This window comes from Scyliorhinus torazame, chromosome 1 (genome assembly GCF_047496885.1).
Source record: "Scyliorhinus torazame isolate Kashiwa2021f chromosome 1, sScyTor2.1, whole genome shotgun sequence".
In the NCBI taxonomy this organism is placed as follows: domain Eukaryota; kingdom Metazoa; phylum Chordata; class Chondrichthyes; order Carcharhiniformes; family Scyliorhinidae; genus Scyliorhinus; species Scyliorhinus torazame.
Genome location: NC_092707.1, coordinates 13,149,141 through 13,162,792, shown reverse-complemented (window position 1 = coordinate 13,162,792; position 13,652 = coordinate 13,149,141). Strand labels below are relative to the sequence as shown.

Genomic DNA, 13,652 nt, shown 5'->3' with positions numbered 1-13,652 from the left:
ATAGTCCCATTGGCACAGAGCCCAATGTGATGGGAGATGGGTTCCTCGCAGCCTGTCAGGCCCATCACTTAGTCTGCACAGTCAACAGCCGCACAGTAATCCAATTAGCAAATAAATGGTAGTTTCCACTCAGCCCTTGAGAAGGAAACCCATTAAAATGAGAATCATTCACCGAGTGCTTTGAGACTAATGCCCAATCTGCCCAGAAACCATCTCCCGAGAGGCCAGTCACCACCGCGGCACACACTCATTTCTCTGAAAACCGCTTTCACATAATTACTCATCGAACTGGCATGTTGGGGTCGGTTTAAACTTTTTGGGATTTCATATTGACGTATTTTATGCTAAATTTGTTACGTGGTCCGAGAAAATGTTGACTGCTCACCACGGGCCATTCGACCCACTCCGCCACCCGGATCCACTCGCTCAATTCCGCTTCCCTGCGCTTCCCCATATCCCTTAATTACTGTGGAACCCAAACATCTACCCTGGACACTGGCCCCCGCGCAGACACTGGCTCACAGGCAGGCACTGGCACCTGGGCAGACACTGGCTCGCGGGCAGGCACTGGCTCCTGGGCAGACACTGGCACCTGGGCAGACACTGGCTCCTCAGCAGACACTGGCACCTGGGCAGACTTCGGCTCCAGGGCAGGCACTGGCACCTGGGAAGACACTGGCTCCTCAGCAGACACTGGCAACTGTGCCGACACTGGCACCTGGGCAGACACTGGCACCTGGGCAGACATTGACACCTGGGCAGACTCTGGCTCCTGGGCAGACACTGGCTCCTGGGCAGACTTCGGCTCCAGGGCAGGCACTGGCACCTGGGAAGACACTGGCTCCTCAGCAGACACTGGCAACTGTGCCGACACTGGCACCTGGGCAGACACTGGCACCTGGGCAGACACTGGCACCTGGGCAGACTCTGGCTCCAGGGCAGACTCTGGCTCCTGGGCAGACATTGACACCTGGGCAGACTCTGGCTCCTGGGCAGACACTGGCTCCAGAGCAGACTCTGGCTCCTGGGCAGATTCTGGCTCCTGGGCAGACTCCGGCTCCTGGGCAGACTCTGGCTCCAGGGCAGACACTGGCTCCAGGGCAGACACTGGCTCCAGGGCAGACTCTGGCTCCTGGGCAGACTCTGGCTCCAGGGCAGACACTGGCTCCAGGGCAGACACTGGCTCCAGGGCAGACACTGGCTCCTGGGCAGACTCTGGCTCCAGGGCAGGCACTGGCTCCAGGGCAGACTCTGCTCCAGGGCAGGCACTGGCCCCAGGGCAGACTCTGGCTCCAGGGCAGGCACTGGCTCCAGGGCAGACTGCCTCCTGGGCAGACACTGGCTCCTGGTCAGACTCTGACTCCTGGGCAGTCACTGGCTCCTGGGCAGACTCTGGCTACTGGGCAGACACTGGCTCCTGGGCAGACTCTGGCTACTGGGCAGTCACTGGCTCCTGGGCAGATTCTGGCTCCAGGGCAGACACTGGCTCCTGGGCAGACTCTGGCTCAAGGGCAGACACTGGCTCCAGGGCAGACACTGGCTCCTGGGCAGACTCCGGCTCCTGGGCAGACACTGGCTCCTGGGCAGACAGTGGCTCCTGGGCAGACTCCGGCTCCTGGGCAGACTCTGGCTCCTGGGCATACTCTGGCTCCTGGGCAGACTCTGGCTCCTGGGCAGACTCTGGCTCCAGGGCAGACTCCGGCTCCAAGGCAGGCACTGGCTCCAGGGCAGACTCTGGCTCCAGGGCAGACTCTGGCTCCAGGGCAGGCACTGGCTCCAGGGCAGACTCTGGCTCCAGGGCAGACTCTGGCTCCTGGGCAGACTCTGGCTCCTGGGAAGTCACTGGCTCCTGGGCAGACTCTGGCTCCTGGGCAGACTCCGGCTCCTGGGCAGACTCCGGCTCCTGGGCAGACACTGATTCCTGGGCAGACACTGGCTCCAGGGCAGACTCTGGCTCCAGGGCAGACTCTGGCTCCAGGGCAGGCACTGGCTCCAGGGCAGACTCTGGCTCCAAGGCAGACTCTGGCTCCTGGGCAGACTCTGGCTCCTGGGCAGACTCTGGCTCCAGGGCAGACTCTGGCTCCAGGGCAGACTCTGGCTCCAGGGCAGGCACTGGCTCCAGGTCAGACTCTGGCTCCTGGGCAGACTCTGGCTCCTGGGCAGTCACTGGCTCCAGGGCAGACTCTGGCTCCTGGGCAGACTCTGGCTCCTGGGCAGACTCCGGCTCCTGGGCAGACTCTGGCTCCTGGGCAGACTCTGGCTCCTGGGCAGACTCTGGCTCCAGTGCAAACTCTGGCTCCAGGGCAGACTCTGGCTCCAGGGCAGGCACTGCCTCCAGGGCAGACTCTGGCTCCTGGGCAGACTCTGGCTCCTGGGCAGACTCTGGCTCCAGGGCAGACACTGGCTCCAGGGCAGACTCTGGCTCCTGGGAAGACTCTGGCTCCAGGGCAGGTACTGGCTCCTGGGCAGACTCTGACTCCTGGACAGGCACTGGCACCTGGGCAGATTCCGGCTCCTGGGTGGACACTGGCTCCTGGGCAGACTCTGGCTCCAGGGCAGACACTGGCTCCAGGGCAGACACTGGCTCCAGGGCAGACTCTGGCTCCAGGGCAGACTCTGGCTCCAGGGCAGACTCTGGCTCCAGGGCAGGCACTGGCTCCAGGGCAGACTCTGGCTCCAGGGCAGACTCTGGCTCCAGGGCAGGCACTGGCTCCAGGGCAGACTCTGGCTCCTGGGCAGACTCTGGGTCCTGAGCAGGCACTGGCTCCAGGGCAGACTCTGGCTCCTGGGCAGACTCTGGCTCCTGGGCAGACTCTGGCTCCTGGGCAGACTCTGGCTCCAGGGCAGGCACTGGTTCCAGGGCAGACTCTGGCTCCAGGGCAGACTCTGGCTCCTGGGCAGACTCTGGCTCCTGGGAAGTCACTGGCTCCTGGGCAGACTCTGGCTCCTGGGCAGACTCCGGCTCCTGGGCAGACTCTGGCTCCTGGGCAGACTCTGGCTCCAGGGCAGACTCTGGCTCCAGGGCAGACTCTGGCTCCTGGGCAGACTCTGGCTCCAGTGCAGACTCTGGCTCCTGGGCAGACTCCGGCTCCTGGGCAGACTCTGGCTCCTGGGCAGACTCTGGGTCCTGGGCAGACTCTGGCTCCAGTGCAGACTCTGGCTCCAGGGCAGACTCTGGCTCCAGGGCAGGCACTGCCTCCAGGGCAGACTCTGGCTCCTGGGCAGACTCTGGCTCCTGGGCAGACTCTGACTCCTGGGCAGTCACTGGCTCCTGGGCAGACTCTGGCTACTGGGCAGACACTGGCTCCTGGGCAGACTCTGGCTACTGGGCAGTCACTGGCTCCTGGGCAGATTCTGGCTCCAGGGCAGACACTGGCTCCTGGGCAGACTCTGGCTCAAGGGCAGACACTGGCTCCAGGGCAGACACTGGCTCCTGGGCAGACTCCGGCTCCTGGGCAGACACTGGCTCCTGGGCAGACAGTGGCTCCTGGGCAGACTCCGGCTCCTGGGCAGACTCTGGCTCCTGGGCATACTCTGGCTCCTGGGCAGACTCTGGCTCCTGGGCAGACTCTGGCTCCAGGGCAGACTCCGGCTCCAAGGCAGGCACTGGCTCCAGGGCAGACTCTGGCTCCAGGGCAGACTCTGGCTCCAGGGCAGGCACTGGCTCCAGGGCAGACTCTGGCTCCAGGGCAGACTCTGGCTCCTGGGCAGACTCTGGCTCCTGGGAAGTCACTGGCTCCTGGGCAGACTCTGGCTCCTGGGCAGACTCCGGCTCCTGGGCAGACTCCGGCTCCTGGGCAGACACTGATTCCTGGGCAGACACTGGCTCCAGGGCAGACTCTGGCTCCAGGGCAGACTCTGGCTCCAGGGCAGGCACTGGCTCCAGGGCAGACTCTGGCTCCAAGGCAGACTCTGGCTCCTGGGCAGACTCTGGCTCCTGGGCAGACTCTGGCTCCAGGGCAGACTCTGGCTCCAGGGCAGACTCTGGCTCCAGGGCAGGCACTGGCTCCAGGTCAGACTCTGGCTCCTGGGCAGACTCTGGCTCCTGGGCAGTCACTGGCTCCAGGGCAGACTCTGGCTCCTGGGCAGACTCTGGCTCCTGGGCAGACTCCGGCTCCTGGGCAGACTCTGGCTCCTGGGCAGACTCTGGCTCCTGGGCAGACTCTGGCTCCAGTGCAAACTCTGGCTCCAGGGCAGACTCTGGCTCCAGGGCAGGCACTGCCTCCAGGGCAGACTCTGGCTCCTGGGCAGACTCTGGCTCCTGGGCAGACTCTGGCTCCAGGGCAGACACTGGCTCCAGGGCAGACTCTGGCTCCTGGGAAGACTCTGGCTCCAGGGCAGGTACTGGCTCCTGGGCAGACTCTGACTCCTGGACAGGCACTGGCACCTGGGCAGATTCCGGCTCCTGGGTGGACACTGGCTCCTGGGCAGACTCTGGCTCCAGGGCAGACACTGGCTCCAGGGCAGACACTGGCTCCAGGGCAGACTCTGGCTCCAGGGCAGACTCTGGCTCCAGGGCAGACTCTGGCTCCAGGGCAGGCACTGGCTCCAGGGCAGACTCTGGCTCCAGGGCAGACTCTGGCTCCAGGGCAGGCACTGGCTCCAGGGCAGACTCTGGCTCCTGGGCAGACTCTGGGTCCTGAGCAGGCACTGGCTCCAGGGCAGACTCTGGCTCCTGGGCAGACTCTGGCTCCTGGGCAGACTCTGGCTCCTGGGCAGACTCTGGCTCCAGGGCAGGCACTGGTTCCAGGGCAGACTCTGGCTCCAGGGCAGACTCTGGCTCCTGGGCAGACTCTGGCTCCTGGGAAGTCACTGGCTCCTGGGCAGACTCTGGCTCCTGGGCAGACTCCGGCTCCTGGGCAGACTCTGGCTCCTGGGCAGACTCTGGCTCCAGGGCAGACTCTGGCTCCAGGGCAGACTCTGGCTCCTGGGCAGACTCTGGCTCCAGTGCAGACTCTGGCTCCTGGGCAGACTCCGGCTCCTGGGCAGACTCTGGCTCCTGGGCAGACTCTGGGTCCTGGGCAGACTCTGGCTCCAGTGCAGACTCTGGCTCCAGGGCAGACTCTGGCTCCAGGGCAGGCACTGCCTCCAGGGCAGACTCTGGCTCCTGGGCAGACTCTGGCTCCTGGGCAGACTCTGGCTCCTGGGCAGTCTCTGGCTCCAGGGCAGACACTGGCTCCAGGGCAGACTCTGGCTCCTGGGAAGACTCTGGCTCCAGGGCAGGCACTGGCTCCTGGGCAGACTCTGACTCCTGGACAGGCACTGGCACCTGGGCAGATTCCGGCTCCTGGGTGGACACTGGCTCCTGGGCAGACTCTGGCTCCAGGGCAGACACTGGCTCCAGGGCAGACACTGGCTCCAGGGCAGACTCTGGCTCCAGGGCAGACTCTGGCTCCAGGGCAGACTCTGGCTCCAGGGCAGGCACTGGCTCCAGGGCAGACTCTGGCTCCAGGGCAGGCACTGGCTCCAGGGCAGACTCTGGCTCCTGGGCAGACTCTGGGTCCTGAGCAGGCACTGGCTCCAGGGCAGACTCTGGCTCCAGGGCAGACACTGACTCCTGGGCAGACTCTGGCTCCAGGGCTGACTCTGGCTCCTGGGCAGACACTGGCTCCAGGGCAGACACTGACTCCTGGGCAGACACTGGCTCCAGGGCAGACTCTGGCTCCAGGGCAGACTCTGGCTCCAGGGCAGACTCTGGCTCCTGGGCAGACACTGATTCCTGGGCAGACACTGACTCCTGGGCAGACTCTGGCTCCTGGGCAGACTCTGGCTCCAGGCAGGCACAGGCTCATCTGCAGACTCTGGCTCCAGGGCAGACTCTGGCTCCTGGGCAGACTCTGGCTCCAGGGCAGACACTGGCTCCAGGGCAGACACTGGCTCCAGGACAGACACTGGCTCCTGGGCAGACTCTGGCTCCAGGGCAGGCACTGGCTCCAGGGCAGACTCTGCTCCAGGGCAGGCACTGGCCCCAGGGCAGACTCTGGCTCCAGGGCAGGCACTGGCTCCAGGGCAGACTGCCTCCTGGTCAGACTCTGACTCCTGGGCAGTCACTGGCTCCTGGGCAGACTCTGGCTACTGGGCAGACACTGGCTCCTGGGCAGACTCTGGCTACTGGGCAGTCACTGGCTCCTGGGCAGATTCTGGCTCCAGGGCAGACACTGGCTCCTGGGCAGACTCTGGCTAAAGGGCAGACACTGGCTCCAGGGCAGACACTGGCTCCTGGGCAGACTCCGGCTCCTGGGCAGACACTGGCTCCTGGGCAGACAGTGGCTCCTGGGCAGACTCCGGCTCCTGGGCAGACTCTGGCTCCTGGGCATACTCTGGCTCCTGGGCAGACTCTGGCTCCTGGGCAGACTCTGGCTCCAGGGCAGACTCTGGCTCCAAGGCAGGCACTGGCTCCAGGGCAGACTCTGGCTCCAGGGCAGACTCTGGCTCCAGGGCAGGCACTGGCTCCAGGGCAGACTCTGGCTCCAGGGCAGACTCTGGCTCCTGGGCAGACTCTGGCTCCTGGGAAGTCACTGGCTCCTGGGCAGACTCTGGCTCCTGGGCAGACTCCGGCTCCTGGGCAGACTCCGGCTCCTGGGCAGACACTGATTCCTGGGCAGACACTGGCTCCAGGGCAGACTCTGGCTCCAGGGCAGACTCTGGCTCCAGGGCAGGCACTGGCTCCAGGGCAGACTCTGGCTCCAGGGCAGACTCTGGCTCCTGGGCAGACTCTGGCTCCTGGGCAGACTCTGGCTCCAGGGCAGACTCTGGCTCCAGGGCAGACTCTGGCTCCAGGGCAGGCACTGGCTCCAGGTCAGACTCTGGCTCCTGGGCAGACTCTGGCTCCTGGGCAGTCACTGGCTCCAGGGCAGACTCTGGCTCCTGGGCAGACTCTGGCTCCTGGGCAGACTCCGGCTCCTGGGCAGACTCTGGCTCCTGGGCAGACTCTGGCTCCTGGGCAGACTCTGGCTCCAGTGCAGACTCTGGCTCCAGGGCAGACTCTGGCTCCAGGGCAGGCACTGCCTCCAGGGCAGACTCTGGCTCCTGGGCAGACTCTGGCTCCTGGGCAGACTCTGGCTCCAGGGCAGACACTGGCTCCAGGGCAGACTCTGGCTCCTGGGAAGACTCTGGCTCCAGGGCAGGCACTGGCTCCTGGGCAGACTCTGACTCCTGGACAGGCACTGGCACCTGGGCAGATTCCGGCTCCTGGGTGGACACTGGCTCCTGGGCAGACTCTGGCTCCAGGGCAGACACTGGCTCCAGGGCAGACACTGGCTCCAGGGCAGACTCTGGCTCCAGGGCAGACTCTGGCTCCAGGGCAGACTCTGGCTCCAGGGCAGGCACTGGCTCCAGGGCAGACTCTGGCTCCAGGGCAGACTCTGGCTCCAGGGCAGGCACTGGCTCCAGGGCAGACTCTGGCTCCTGGGCAGACTCTGGGTCCTGAGCAGGCACTGGCTCCAGGGCAGACTCTGGCTCCTGGGCAGACTCTGGCTCCTGGGCAGACTCTGGCTCCTGGGCAGACTCTGGCTCCAGGGCAGGCACTGGCTCCAGGGCAGACTCTGGCTCCAGGGCAGACTCTGGCTCCTGGGCAGACTCTGGCTCCTGGGAAGTCACTGGCTCCTGGGCAGACTCTGGCTCCTGGGCAGACTCCGGCTCCTGGGCAGACTCTGGCTCCTGGGCAGACTCTGGCTCCAGGGCAGACTCTGGCTCCAGGGCAGACTCTGGCTCCTGGGCAGACTCTGGCTCCAGTGCAGACTCTGGCTCCTGGGCAGACTCCGGCTCCTGGGCAGACTCTGGCTCCTGGGCAGACTCTGGCTCCTGGGCAGACTCTGGCTCCAGTGCAGACTCTGGCTCCAGGGCAGACTCTGGCTCCAGGGCAGGCACTGCCTCCAGGGCAGACTCTGGCTCCTGGGCAGACTCTGGCTCCTGGGCAGACTCTGGCTCCAGGGCAGACACTGGCTCCAGGGCAGACTCTGGCTCCTGGGAAGACTCTGGCTCCAGGGCAGGCACTGGCTCCTGGGCAGACTCTGACTCCTGGACAGGCACTGGCACCTGGGCAGATTCCGGCTCCTGGGTGGACACTGGCTCCTGGGCAGACTCTGGCTCCAGGGCAGACACTGGCTCCAGGGCAGACACTGGCTCCAGGGCAGACTCTGGCTCCAGGGCAGACTCTGGCTCCAGGGCAGACTCTGGCTCCAGGGCAGGCACTGGCTCCAGGGCAGACTCTGGCTCCAGGGCAGACTCTGGCTCCAGGGCAGGCACTGGCTCCAGGGCAGACTCTGGCTCCTGGGCAGACTCTGGGTCCTGAGCAGGCACTGGCTCCAGGGCAGACTCTGGCTCCAGGGCAGACACTGACTCCTGGGCAGACTCTGGCTCCAGGGCTGACTCTGGCTCCTGGGCAGACACTGGTTCCAGGGCAGACACTGACTCCTGGGCAGACACTGGCTCCAGGGCAGACTCTGGCTCCAGGGCAGACTCTGGCTCCAGGGCAGACTCTGGCTCCTGGGCAGACACTGATTCCTGGGCAGACACTGACTCCTGGGCAGACTCTGGCTCCTGGGCAGACTCTGGCTCCAGGGCAGGCACAGGCTCATCTGCAGACTCTGGCTCCAGGGCAGACTCTGGCTCCTGGGCAGACTCTGGCTCCAGGGCAGACACTGGCTCCAGGGCAGACACTGGCTCCAGGGCAGACACTGGCTCCTGGGCAGACTCTGGCTCCAGGGCAGGCACTGGCTCCAGGGCAGACTCTGCTCCAGGGCAGGCACTGGCCCCAGGGCAGACTCTGGCTCCAGGGCAGGCACTGGCTCCAGGGCAGACTGCCTCCTGGGCAGACACTGGCTCCTGGTCAGACTCTGACTCCTGGGCAGTCACTGGCTCCTGGGCAGACTCTGGCTACTGGGCAGACACTGGCTCCTGGGCAGACTCTGGCTACTGGGCAGTCACTGGCTCCTGGGCAGATTCTGGCTCCAGGGCAGACACTGGCTCCTGGGCAGACTCTGGCTAAAGGGCAGACACTGGCTCCAGGGCAGACACTGGCTCCTGGGCAGACTCCGGCTCCTGGGCAGACACTGGCTCCTGGGCAGACAGTGGCTCCTGGGCAGACTCCGGCTCCTGGGCAGACTCTGGCTCCTGGGCATACTCTGGCTCCTGGGCAGACTCTGGCTCCTGGGCAGACTCTGGCTCCAGGGCAGACTCTGGCTCCAAGGCAGGCACTGGCTCCAGGGCAGACTCTGGCTCCAGGGCAGACTCTGGCTCCAGGGCAGGCACTGGCTCCAGGGCAGATTCTGGCTCCAGGGCAGACTCTGGCTCCTGGGCAGACTCTGGCTACTGGGAAGTCACTGGCTCCTGGGCAGACTCTGGCTCCTGGGCAGACTCCGGCTCCTGGGCAGACTCCGGCTCCTGGGCAGACACTGATTCCTGGGCAGACACTGGCTCCAGGGCAGACTCTGGCTCCAGGGCAGACTCTGGCTCCAGGGCAGGCACTGGCTCCAGGGCAGACTCTGGCTCCAGGGCAGACTCTGGCTCCTGGGCAGACTCTGGCTCCTGGGCAGACTCTGGCTCCAGGGCAGACTCTGGCTCCAGGGCAGACTCTGGCTCCAGGGCAGGCACTGGCTCCAGGTCAGACTCTGGCTCCTGGGCAGACTCTGGCTCCTGGGCAGTCACTGGCTCCAGGGCAGACTCTGGCTCCTGGGCAGACTCTGGCTCCTGGGCAGACTCCGGCTCCTGGGCAGACTCTGGCTCCTGGGCAGACTCTGGCTCCTGGGCAGACTCTGGCTCCAGTGCAGACTCTGGCTCCAGGGCAGACTCTGGCTCCAGGGCAGGCACTGCCTCCAGGGCAGACTCTGGCTCCTGGGCAGACTCTGGCTCCTGGGCAGACTCTGGCTCCAGGGCAGACACTGGCTCCAGGGCAGACTCTGGCTCCTGGGAAGACTCTGGCTCCAGGGCAGGCACTGGCTCCTGGGCAGACTCTGACTCCTGGACAGGCACTGGCACCTGGGCAGATTCCGGCTCCTGGGTGGACACTGGCTCCTGGGCAGACTCTGGCTCCAGGGCAGACACTGGCTCCAGGGCAGACACTGGCTCCAGGGCAGACTCTGGCTCCAGGGCAGACTCTGGCTCCAGGGCAGACTCTGGCTCCAGGGCAGGCACTGGCTCCAGGGCAGACTCTGGCTCCAGGGCAGACTCTGGCTCCAGGGCAGGCACTGGCTCCAGGGCAGACTCTGGCTCCTGGGCAGACTCTGGGTCCTGAGCAGGCACTGGCTCCAGGGCAGACTCTGGCTCCTGGGCAGACTCTGGCTCCTGGGCAGACTCTGGCTCCTGGGCAGACTCTGGCTCCAGGGCAGGCACTGGCTCCAGGGCAGACTCTGGCTCCAGGGCAGACTCTGGCTCCAGGGCAGACTCTGGCTCCTGGGAAGTCACTGGCTCCTGGGCAGACTCTGGCTCCTGGGCAGACTCCGGCTCCTGGGCAGACTCTGGCTCCTGGGCAGACTCTGGCTCCAGGGCAGACTCTGGCTCCAGGGCAGACTCTGGCTCCTGGGCAGACTCTGGCTCCAGTGCAGACTCTGGCTCCTGGGCAGACTCCGGCTCCTGGGCAGACTCTGGCTCCTGGGCAGACTCTGGCTCCAGGGCAGACACTGGCTCCAGGGCAGACTCTGGCTCCTGGGAAGACTCTGGCTCCAGGGCAGGCACTGGCTCCTGGGCAGACTCTGACTCCTGGACAGGCACTGGCACCTGGGCAGATTCCGGCTCCTGGGTGGACACTGGCTCCTGGGCAGACTCTGGCTCCAGGGCAGACACTGGCTCCAGGGCAGACACTGGCTCCAGGGCAGACTCTGGCTCCAGGGCAGACTCTGGCTCCAGGGCAGACTCTGGCTCCAGGGCAGGCACTGGCTCCAGGGCAGACTCTGGCTCCAGGGCAGACTCTGGCTCCAGGGCAGGCACTGGCTCCAGGGCAGACTCTGGCTCCTGGGCAGACTCTGGGTCCTGAGCAGGCACTGGCTCCAGGGCAGACTCTGGCTCCAGGGCAGACACTGACTCCTGGGCAGACTCTGGCTCCAGGGCTGACTCTGGCTCCTGGGCAGACACTGGCTCCAGGGCAGACACTGACTCCTGGGCAGACACTGGCTCCAGGGCAGACTCTGGCTCCAGGGCAGACTCTGGCTCCAGGGCAGACTCTGGCTCCTGGGCAGACACTGATTCCTGGGCAGACACTGACTCCTGGGCAGACTCTGGCTCCTGGGCAGACTCTGGCTCCAGGGCAGGCACAGGCTCATCTGCAGACTCTGGCTCCAGGGCAGACTCTGGCTCCTGAGCAGACTCTGGCTCCTGGGCAGACTCTGGCTCCAGGGCAGACTCTGGCTCCTGAGCAGACTCTGGCTCCTGGGCAGACTCTGGCTCCTGGGCAGACTCTGGCTCCTGGGCAGACTCTGGCTCCAGGGCAGACTCTGGCTCCAGGGCAGACTCTGGCTCCAGGGTAGACTCTGGCTCCTGGGCAGACTCTGGCTCCCAGGACATCAGCTGAGCCAGAACGATGCTGCACTGATGCTGTTTCCACCTTTACTTTTGAATCTTGAATATACTGGATTCCTGACTATCTGCAGCCCTCCAGGGTGAAGAATTCCAAAGCTTCATAACCCTCCTGAATGAGATGAGATGTTAACCAGGACCTCAGCTGCCTGTTTGGGTGGATGCAGCAGCGCAGGCCGGCATGAACAATAACACAAAATCAGGGGTAGAAATATCATCAAGGTGCCTGATGGGATACTAGAGTTTGCCAATCCGCCGACCTTACGAGGGTTCTGCAGACCGAGTGGTCACGTGATGACATGAAGATGCTGTTGTGGTCCTTGATTTTGTCTTGCAATAATTCTACAGAACTGCTGGTGACCTTTTCAGAACGATGATTTATTAATGTCCACATGGTTAGGTAACGATCAGATACAGACCAATTTATCATGAAGTTACATTTGACTCTCCTGGAACTCTCCTTATCTGCAGCTGGCCTCATGTACAACTTACAACCTTCTGCTGGTAGCCAGATGTCACCTGACTGATGTCTGCTGCCACCTGCTGGTGGGAGGTCACACAGCTGAGTACATGGCCACCTGGTGGTGGGAGGTCACGCTGCTGAGTACATGGCCACCTGGTGGTGGGAGGTCACGCGGCTGAGTACATGGCCACCTGGTGGTGGGAGGTCACACTGCTGAGTCATGGCCACCTGGTGGTGGGAGGTCACACTGCTGAGTACATTGCCACCTGGTGGTGGGAGGTCACGCTGCTGAGTACATGGCCACCTGGTGGTGGGAGGTCACGCTGCTGAGTACATGGCCACCTGCTGGTGGGAGGTCACGCTGCTGAGTACATGGCCACCTGGTGGTGGGAGGTCACACTGCTGAGTACATGGCCACCTGCTGGTGGGAGGTCACGCTGCTGAGTACATGGCCACCTGGTGGTGGGAGGTCACGCTGCTGAGTACATGGCCACCTGGTGATGGGAGGTCACACTGCTGAGTACATGGCCACCTGCTGGTGGGAGGTCACGCTGCTGAGTACATGGCCACCTGGTGATGGGAGGTCACGCTGCTGAGTACATGGCCACCTGGTGATGGGAGGTCACGCTGCTGAGTACATGGCCACCTGCTGGTGGGAGGTCTCACTGCTGAGTACATGGCCACCTGCTGGTGGGAGGTCTCACTGCTGAGTACATGGCCACCTGCTGGTGGGAGGTCTCACTGCTGAGTACATGGCCACCTGCTGGTGGGAGGTCTCACTGCTGAGTACATGGCCACCTGCTGGTGGGAGGTCTCACTGCTGAGTACATGTATACGCTGAATACGCTGGCAGAGCACAGGCAATGGGGTAGCTGCTCGGCTCGTAAATAAATTATTGTTTGTCCTGGGTCGCCTGTCTTTGGGAACACAGCACTTCTACACGTACTGTTGCCCCAGGGATGGTACATTCCACGTTCGACATGTGCAGGTTAATTGGTCACAGAGGTAGGTTTTAAGGAGCATCTTAAAGGAGGAGAGAGGTTTCGGGAGGGAATTCCAGAGCCCAGGCAGCTGAAAGCAGGACCGCCAACGGTGAAAAGAATTAAAAATAGGGATGCGCAAGAGAGCAGAATTGGAGCCGTGCAGTTATCTCACAGGGCTGTGGGGGTCTGTTGGAGCTGACGGAGATCGGGAGGGACTTGAAACAAAGGGTGAACTTTTTAAAATTGAGGCAATGGTCAAGCAGGAGCGGCTGTAGGCCATCGAGCACGGAGTGATTTGGCCTGGGTTAGGCCACGGGCAGCAGAGATTAGGACGAGTGTCGACCAACAATTGGGCCAATTGACTCACTTGAGCTCATCTTTCCCACATTACGCTCCTCGTTTATGGGTAAATAACTTAGATGGCATAACCAATAAATTGAGATGAAAACCATGGTCTTCAAAATAAAAATAAATTAGAAATAAGAGCGATTGAACACCTTTGTAATAAGGCAGGAAATAACTTCAGCCTTTGATCTATAGGAGAGCAATAGTTGATCAGCGTTGCGTTTTCAGATGCCTTTGAACACAGCACTGAGATTGTTGAATTTAATCGTCTGCTCACAGCGTCACATACACCCTTCAGGGTGCTAAGGAGACAAATGATCATTACAGGTCTGAAGTCCAATTATAGATCC

The 13,652-nt window shown here is 63.4% G+C and overlaps 1 protein-coding gene across 1 annotated transcript in view; it reads left to right on the top strand.

The window, feature by feature from the left end:
• LOC140429546 (uncharacterized) overlaps window positions 1-11,871 on the top strand; it is a 112,506-nt gene extending 100,635 nt beyond the window's left edge. Inside the window, exons 2-3 of the mRNA XM_072516691.1 lie at window positions 6,354-7,001; window positions 11,860-11,871. Coding sequence (XP_072372792.1) covers window positions 6,354-7,001; window positions 11,860-11,871 — 660 coding nt within the window. The remainder of the gene's footprint in view (window positions 1-6,353; window positions 7,002-11,859) is intronic.
• Window positions 11,872-13,652: the final 1,781 nt, after the last annotated feature.